Source organism: Loxodonta africana, chromosome 22 (assembly GCF_030014295.1).
Source record: "Loxodonta africana isolate mLoxAfr1 chromosome 22, mLoxAfr1.hap2, whole genome shotgun sequence".
Lineage (NCBI taxonomy): Eukaryota > Metazoa > Chordata > Mammalia > Proboscidea > Elephantidae > Loxodonta > Loxodonta africana.
In genome coordinates, this window is record NC_087363.1 from 35,113,800 (window position 1) to 35,122,893 (window position 9,094).

General features: G+C 55.8%; 1 protein-coding gene across 1 annotated transcript; it reads right to left on the bottom strand.

Annotated features, from left to right (window-relative positions):
• Positions 1-7,474: 7,474 nt before the first annotated feature.
• DNAJB8 (DnaJ heat shock protein family (Hsp40) member B8) lies at positions 7,475-8,575 on the bottom strand. Its single transcript, XM_010589923.3, has one exon. The coding sequence runs from the start codon at positions 8,573-8,575 to the stop codon at positions 7,871-7,873; it is 705 nt and encodes a 234-aa protein (XP_010588225.2). The 3' UTR covers positions 7,475-7,870.
• Positions 8,576-9,094: the final 519 nt, after the last annotated feature.

The window sequence follows — 9,094 nt, forward strand, 5'->3', positions numbered from 1 at the left end:
TCTAGGTGAGGATTTAAATTGTTTCCTGTGAGCCACTTTGGGGAATTTGAACTTTAGACTACAGACAACAGGCTACTAATTATGAATAACTCTAGAACAAATTAAAAATGGTCACTGCACCCTGTGAGAAACAAAGTGCCCTGGCTTTTTCTGAGGGCTGAGGGAGGAGTGACAAGATTACCCAGACAACCCCTGGGTAAGGCCCAGGGCAGGACAGATGGATGCTGGAGGCCCAGAGCCCAGGCAGGAGGCCTGGCAGTGATCAGACCAGGAGTCCACAGTGAGAGCTTCCTAGGCCATCTCTGGATGCTTTCATTGGACAGTGCCTGGAGGGATGCTTGCGGGGGGTAGGGGGGTGGGCATCTAGCAGACAGTGGATGTTCAGATCTGAGGAGTGACCTGGCCCCCAGGCTGTGGAATCAGAGGTGTAGGCCTAATTCACCTGGACTTTCCCAGCATTTTGGAGGCCCCAACCTGTGCTATTGTGAGCAGGGCATTGGGCCCCAGAGGTGAGAAGCACTCACCTCTGCTGCCTGAGTTCCCAACTGACCACCAGACAAGGCCAGGTGGATGGGAAGGGCAGTAACTGGGCTCATACAGGGCTCTGGCTGGGGAGGCATGGGGGCCACGGAAAGTCTAAAATCACTGAGTCAGTGCTTCACCACTGACTGGCGGGGAAGGTTCCTGGGAAAGGGATGGCTAGGCAAAGATGCATGGACCGGGGGGTGGACTGTGATTGGGCTTCAGGTATGAGAGGACCAGAGTCCCAAGAGCCTTGAAAATGCAGCTGAGGGCTGCCCTGGGCCTGGGCAACAGGGATGGTGAAGTAGAAGTCCCAACATTTTGCCTTGTCCAGCTTCATCTTCTAGCCCATAGTAGGTGATCAGTAAATATTCACTGGCTACATTAAAGTGGGGGTTCTATTTTCAGATTCTTGCCTGAGGCAGGGGGCAGAAAACTCTGTTTCTGCAAAGTGGGAACAATGACACCCCAGGGCAGGGCTGCTCTGAAGAGGTGATGACATTTGGTAGACAAAGCCTGCAGTAGGTATTCATGCAAGCCAGCCTGTCCACCCTACCCTCTATCAGCAAGATGAGATCACTGTGGACTTTGACAAGTTTTGATGATTTTTCTAAAAGGTAGACCAAGGGGGCTGGGAACTGTTTGGCAGAAGCTCACGTCCCAGGTCTGATCTCTGAGCTGGAGACCAGCTGGGGAGGTCTGAACACTCCCCACCAAGAGGGCAAGTGGGGAGGCCCTCAGCAGCCAGCCCCATCTGTGGGAGCGTAGCTGTGGGGGCCTCTGGCAGGGCCCACTGTGGTGGCCTGGCTCAGCAGGGCTCTGGGGGAGGCATGGGCTCTGTGGTCCACAGGGGCACCCTACCCAACCTCCAGGCCCTGCCCAGGGCGGTGCTCACTTGCCCCTCTCTGCTGAGGCTGCTCCGTTTCAGGCACCCTCCTGCTCTCTCCCCTCTACTCCCCTCTGTCTCATTCTGAGTCTCTTTAAGGTTGTCTCTGTCTGTGTCTCTGCCTCTCTCAGTTCTCTGGGTCTCTCTGTCTGCATCCCCCCCCACCCCGTCCCTCCCTGCTCTGCGTCTCTCGGTCCATCTTCCCCATACCCCACAGCCCCCTTGAGCCCACTCCGGTGCCCTTATCTGGGCCCGACCGGCACAATTGCTGGGAGCCCATCCCCATGACAACGGGGCAGATGGCGGCTGCGATTAGCAGCTCTCCCTCCCACCGAAGTTCAATCCGTCTTTGAAATTAAATCAGCTGCGATAACATCGACTGGCCCGGAGGGAGGGAGGGGGAGGGGGAGGGAGGGATAGAGGGAGGCTGCTGCGCCCCCACCCACCCCAACCCAGGCTGGGCTGGGGCGGTGAACAAGGGGGCAGAAGCACCTTCTGTTGTGGGGTGGGACCTTGGCCGGGTCTCCAGCCTTCTGAGCCTCAGTTTCCCCATCCGTGAAATGGGGGCAAATAGCCATACCTTTCTTGGGGTCAGCAGAAGCTTGGAGAGAGTAGGTAGGCAAGTGCCTAGTGGAGGCTGGCACTCGGCAGGCTAAGAATGCCCCCGTTCACACAGAGGCCTGCACCACTAGGGGAAACCTTGCTATGGGCAAAGCTGCCCGGCCAGGCCTCGGGGCTGAGGGGAGTCAGTCTGGCACTGGAGTAAATGAAGGCTACTCAGGGTATGCAGCAGGGAGGTCCCAGACCCAGGCTGACCACCTGCCCTGGGAGGTCCTAGTGCTGACTTGTGAAATGGCTCCAGAGTCATTGATCCTAAGGCTAGAGGGACAACCTTGGGAGTCATTGTATCCAACCCCACCCATGCCCCCCACCAAGGGAAGCCCCCACCCCCCGCAAAGGATCTGGTCCCTTCAGACAGCCAGGGGCCCTCGCAGGATGTGGAGAGCCAAGAGTGAGGGTGGGGGTGGATGGGGAGCATTCCACCCTGGCCAGGTCTGTGGCCTCCCCAAGATAGTGACATCTGAGCCACATCTGAACTGAGACCAAGGAATCTTAGGGGTTAGCTGGGTGGCGGTGGGGCTGAGGGGACAGAGTGGTCCAGGCCTGAAGGGCATGAGGGAGACAAGGGAGACGAGGGAGTGGGCTATGGGGCTGCTTGCTACTTGTCCCAGCAGAGGCACAGCCAGTGCAAAGGCCCTTAGACAGGAGCATGCCTGGTGTGCTTGCAGGTCAGCGAGGAGGCCAGTGGGGCTGGAACGGACAGTCAGTGGGAGGTCAAGGAGGACCAGATCATGTAGGGCCTTGTGACCACTGCGAGGACTTTGATTTCTACCCTGAGTGTCTCATAGAACTCTGAGGTTTTCACAGGACCCCTCTGGCTGCCAGGATGAAAATGGGCTGAAAGAGGAGGCAGGGAAAGGCTGGACCAGAGGGGCAACAGCAGGCTGCAGAGATACCTTCTGAAGGAGCAGCCCTCTCCTATGTCCCACCTCCCCACCTCCACCAAGGAGGTTTCAGGAAGTGGGGGCTCCAAGGATAAATTCAAAAGGCTATAAGGAGAAGGACGAGTGGCCCAGACAGGGGAAGAGCACACACAAAAACAGGGGTGCCTGGAAGAGCCTGGCATGGGCAGTGCACACAGGGCAGGCGAGATTTGTGGCCGACAGCGCAGCCTCCAAGGCGGCCAGTTTAAGGAGCTGGACTTGGTCTTGGGTTCGTGCCCCTGGTTGGGAGATCCATCTGTCTGAGCTTCAGTTTATCCACCTGTAAAATGGGGCTCAGGGTTGATGAAGGGATTCAGCAAGGTAGATGGTCCCATGCTGAGCCCTGAGGGGTGCCCCTCAGCTGCAGTTGTTGGTGGCCAGAGGAGGCTGGGTCTGGTGTTGGCAGAAGAAGGCACCAGGTTCAGGTGGAAGCTGGGGAAAGAGAGGGGCTGCAGAGAGAGGTGGGGAGCCCAGCCCCAGGCCCTTGGGTGTTCAGGAACCGGTGCCTTGCAAGCACCCCATCCCTGCTCAGACCTAGCCCCAGCCTCTGGACCCAGGACTGGGGGAGTGCTGGGCAGCCAGGCATAATTGGATTTGCCAAGCAGCTGTCAGTGCTAAGCAGGCCCACTCCAGGCAGCCGAGGTTGGCCAGTAATTGGTGAAATTAGCAGGTCGGTGGGGGCAGAGGTCAGGTGGTTAATGCTGTGGTGGGGGCTTTGATGAAGTTAGTCCCAGTGCAGGACTGGGACCTGTGCCCTCACGGGGCTCCCTTGCCCTTTGGGTAACGTGGTTAGGGGACCTCCAGCTGTTGGCCTGTCCCAGGGCTCCCTGAGGCGGGATCAAGGGGCAGAGCCCAGGCTGAGCCAGGCTGTCTACTGTTCTCTTAGCCAGGGCATGTACAGCACCAGAGGGACCTTGCCACCCTAGAGACCTTGTGGTGAGTCCCTGGACTTCCTGAAACAGGCCTGCCACAGGCTCAGCTTGGAGAAAACACCGAGGCCCACCTCTCTGCCTCTAGCTTTCACAATCAGTCCTCTTCCCAGCTTCATATCTGGAAACAGGGCTAAATTCTTCACATCCGTTTGTTTGACCAGGCCCCACCCTTTCTCAGAACCCATCCATGGCTCCCTATTGCCTTTAGGTTGAAATCGAGGCTGCTTGTCTGGCCTTCAAGGCCTCCCAGCCTCTTCTCCGGCCCTAAGCTCCAGAGGTTCTCCTCTGAGCATGCCCATGTTTCTTGCTGTGCCCTAGAACGATATGCTCTCACCTTCTTTCATTTCACTTCATATACCAGACACCCAGGCTCTGTGCTGGGAGCTGGGGATGCAGAGGTGAGCTGCATCGTGCCATTTGGTGCTCACAGCACCTTCTCTGGCCATGGCCCAGCTTCCTCTCTGGCTCTGCCCACCCTCCCCAGTCTAGGAACCAGAGACCCTGTCACTAGCCAGCCATCTTTCTGGTTCCCACTCCAGCCCCCAAGGAACAAGGAATTGCCAGCATGCAATTCCTTTACCACACACACTCACTCACACACACACACACTGCTGTCTTTGGCTGTTGCTGCAATTATCATTATCATTACTATTATTATGAAGGCAATTCCTCTGGAGTCAATATCCTGGATAAGATTCTGGCTCAGCCACTTGCCAGCTGTGCAACCAGTCATTCTCCGTGCCTCAGTTTCCTCTTGTGTAACATACCAAAAAACAAACCAAATCCATTGCCATCGAGTTGATTTCAACTCATAGCAACCCTATAGGACAGAGTAGAACTGCCCCATAGGGTTTCCAAGGAGCAGCGGTGGATTCAAACTGCCAACGTTTTGGTTAGGAGCTGTAGCTCTTAACCACTGTGCCACCAGGGCTCCTTGTGCAACATAGGATCAATGATCTCTGCCTGAGAGAGTTGTGGCATTGAATGGGACTGTGTATATCCACCTTACTAACCTCCTTGCTATTCCTCAAACAGGGCACGTTTGTTCCCACCTCAGGGTCTTTGCTCTTGCTGTTCCCTTTGCCTAGAATGCTTTTCCATCAGATAACCATATGGTTTGCATTCTCACTTCATTCAGATTTCTGATAAATGTCGTCTCCTCAAGAAGGCCCTCCTGGGCCATCCAACTTAAAACTCTGCCCATCCTCTGACCCAGCCTTCTCTACCTGCCCACCTGCCTTTATTTACTCCCTAGCGTTTGGTATGACTGATGACAGTATCCTGCACACCTGTTTGTCTGTCTCCTCCAACTGGAATGTTAGTTCAGCAAAGGTAGGAATCTGACTGTTTTGCCCACTGCTATATATTTTGTTTATATCCCCAGTACCTGGGATTGTACCTGGCACATAATACGTGCACAATAAACACTTCTTGAATTGCCTTGACTTAAAAGTACCTGGCATACCAGTAAGTTTGAAATTGTTCCAAAATAAAAATATACTTTAAAGTATAATTTTTAGAAGGCTGGCACTCAGTAATCCACAAGAAATCAGAAAACAGTTTCCCCTTCCCTTACTGAGCACTGGCACCCTTCCCAGGAAGGGGAGCTCGCTCCTCCTAGGGAAGTCTGCCTTGCTTTACTTGGAGAAGCTCTGGCTCCACAAGGCTGGGACCTGCCTCCCTGTGACACCATCTGCTTCCCGTGGGTCCCAGGCCTGACCCCTAAGCCTCAGCCCCTACTCCCCTGGCCTGGAGAGACTTGGGGACAGCAACTGGAGTCTCACAAGGCTAAGGTTCTCTAAGCTGAGTCTCCCCAGCTCCTCTGAGGAAGGGTCTCCAATCCTCTTCTCATCCTAGCCACCGCCTCTGAGCCCACTTTGGCCTGCCCCTGCCCCTCTCCCTGGGCAGCTCTGGACCTGAGCACAAAAATGGGGTGAAAAGTTCTGAGCAGAAGAATTCTCCCTTCTCTGAGAGCACAGGAGACTTACCAGGCACCTTCTCATTAACACCCTCTTGTCACGTAATGCCTGTGGCCCACCAAGACCTCCAGCTCCTTTCTCCACCCACTGCTGAGCCAGTCAGGTCTCCCCAGGCTGACTTAGCCTCTGATTCCCTCCTTCTCTTTAAAGCAGAACTATTACATTCATTCCAGTTTCAAGGTTTGAGCATCTTATTTCTAATTGAGGCAACTGCTTTTGGTCTGCTCCCTTCCAGCTGAGAGTATGTCTAAGCATGTGACTTGGGTCCCCTGTGCTTCCTTCAAAGGCTTGGAGCCAAGATGCTGGAGACAATGCTGAGAACAGAGCCCTGTGGTCCAGCTGTAAGACCTCCCCCAGGCTCACAGACAAGCAAACGTGCCCACACAAATACTCCCATGCAACAAGTGTTGACTGAGCACCTGCTACATCCAACCCCTGTACTAGGTGCTGAGGGTCAGCAATGAGCAGTGTTCTTGTACCCCAACCATCCTCCATTATCTGTGCTATACACACTACCAGATAGAAATGAACGCACAGCATTCATACTTGTGTGATCCTCAGGCCGCAGCGCACCCCCTACCCCGCCCACCCATATGGCCACTTGGGGTCATTTGAAAAATCACATACCAGGGCCCCAATCCCTGGACCACCTGCCCAGGCCCTCACCTTCGTTCACAGACTTGCCTGCCAGGTACAGAGTTGCCCCTTGGCACCACCCTGCTCCTCCTCTACCCCTGCCCCTGCCACAGCACGGACACTACTCGAAGATGCTTACCATCAGCTCTGCTGATGGCACCCCCCGTCAGAGCACCATGCCAGGAGCCACCCCTGGGCCACAGCCATGAGCATGGCAGAGGCAGGCAGAAGCCTCTACTCTAAGCTGCGTATCTGTGACCTGAGCAGGTGCGGCTTGTCTCCCACCTTCTGCTCTAGCACCGCTGCCTCCACACGTAGACTGCCTCAGCTTTGGCCTGCGGGGATGGCCACACATCCTGACATGCCCACATACACACAACCAGAAACATTCGCTCTTCCAACAGGCATGTACCCATCCCCTTCTGGGTGCCAGGCTTTGTTGTAGACTCTGGGGACATAGTGCAGAGGAAGCAGGATGGGCTCTGCCCTCTGGGACCTGCAGTAGTGGAAAAGCCAAGTATCGTTCAAATTGTCACCCAGATGAACACACGGAATGTGGTAAGAGCCATGAAGAGACAGTCAGGATTCTGTGAGAAAGCAGAGTGGTGCAGGTTGAGGCTAATCCAGAACACTGCTGTCCCAGAAGTCCTCCTTGAAAAAGTGACTTTTGGGCAAAGGGCTGAAGCACCAGGGAGAATGGCATGTGCAAAGGCCCTGAGGCTGCAAAGTACTCAGTGCAGTGGAAGAACAGAGGGGTAGTGACCATGGCTGGAGCTCAGAAATGAAGGGCAAGGGGAGGTAAAGCCAGAGGGTGGGCAGGGGTCAGGCTACCAGGTGAGGATGAGGCCTGAGATCTTTACGCTTAGAGCAGAGGGGGCCATTGAATGTGTAAACAAAGCAGGTAATGTAATGCCACTTGGGTTTTGCCAAGGTTCCCAGGTGAAGACTCAGTGTGTGTGGGGAGGGGGGGCGGGGGGAGTGAGAGTTGAAGCAAGGAGGCCTGTGAAGATCCACCGGAAGAGGACAGTGACCTGGAGGCACTTGGTTGAATCTAAGATGAACTGAGACAGGGTGAGGTCCTAGTATTTGTCAATCCACACAGTATGGAACGATAGAGATCAGCAACCACCTGCAGACCCTCCCCGGGATCTAGGGTGCAGTACCCACTGGTCCACCACCAACAACATGCCTTTGAGTGTCCACTCATGGTCCCAGCCAGCACCAAGCAGGTCTGCCATTGCCCACCACCCTCACATCCCACAAAATGGGTGGGTGTTTCCATGAACTCACTAGGCACATTTATTAACCATCAGCCTGTACTCATGGCCCTGTGGTGGCGGTGATGGGTGGCAGGTGGTGGGCGGCCTGCGCTCACTTGTTGTCCACCCGTTTGAGCTGCTCCTTGCCATTAATGGTCACTGACTTGAGCTGCCCATCCTCCTCAACTTCCACGCGCTCCTGCCCATTCTCCACGATGCGCTTGGTGGTGATCTTTCTCCCGTTGATCATCTCAGTGGATGACATCACTGACTTGAACCCTGAACTGCCTGAGCCGGAGCCCCCAAAGGAGGTAGATGAGAAGGTGGTGCGGCTGCCGCCCCCTCCACGGCCCAGCGTGTTATCGAAGGATGAGAAGGCCTCCATGAAGGCAGGGAACTCACCAAAGCCTGCTGAGAAGGCCCCACGCAGGCCACGGCCACGGCTATCACGGTCACTGTTGAATGGGTTGTCCCAGAAGTCAAAAGAGAAGGGGTCTAGGCCACCAAAAAATTCCCGGAAGATGTCCTCAGGGTTTCGGAAAGTGTAGCCAGTGTCAAATGGGCTGTTGTAGGGGGTGCTGGCCCCGCCACCCGCCCGCCAGCTGTCACAGCCCGCACGGTCATACAGGGAGCGCTTCTTGGAGTCAGATAGGACCTCATAGGCCTCAGACACCTGCTTGAACTTCTTCTCTGCCTCCTCTTTGTTGTCAGGGTTCTTGTCAGGGTGCCAGCGCAGGGCCAACTTACGGTAGGCCTTCTTGATGTCCTCTGGGGAGGCGCTGGACTTCACCCCCAGCACTTCATAGAAGTTGGCCATACCGAGGCGAAGTGAGGTGCTGCCGGAGCAGGACGAGAAGGTGAAACGGGCGCAGGGGCCCGGGTGGTAGGGATGGATGTGGTGGAGGCAGTAGATGGTGTGGGTCCCTGTGGCCAGGGCTCTTGCTGGAATCTGCTGGCTCCGGGCGCGGTTCTGCCCGGCAAGTTTACCCTTTCATAGTACCAGCTCTCAGGGACAGGTAAGGGCCTCTTCTGTGAGGGGTGGGGGGAGGGGAGGGCCACTGCCACTGTGGGGCCAGACCAGGGGCAGGCCCCCTTGAGAGCTGAGGCAGGGGCCTTTGTGACATCACCTCCTAGGTGTGGCAACCCCACCCCCAGTTCTGGATCGGGCAATGCCTGGCACATTGGTCTCTTCATGCAAGTGAGCCTGGGCTTTCTGGCAGCTCTGGAACATGGAGCTCAGGCTGTTAGCTGAGCCCCTCAAGAACCCAGGAGCAGAGGCAGTATCAGCCACCAGATCCAGGCCTAAGTGGGCAACTAAGGTCAGTAGCAGTGGTCA

Excerpts from the sequence above, each read along its gene's own strand:
- DNAJB8 (XM_010589923.3), bottom strand. The coding sequence starts at position 8,575 with ATGGCCAACTTCTATGAAGTGCTGGGGGTGAAGTCCAGCGCCTCCCCA.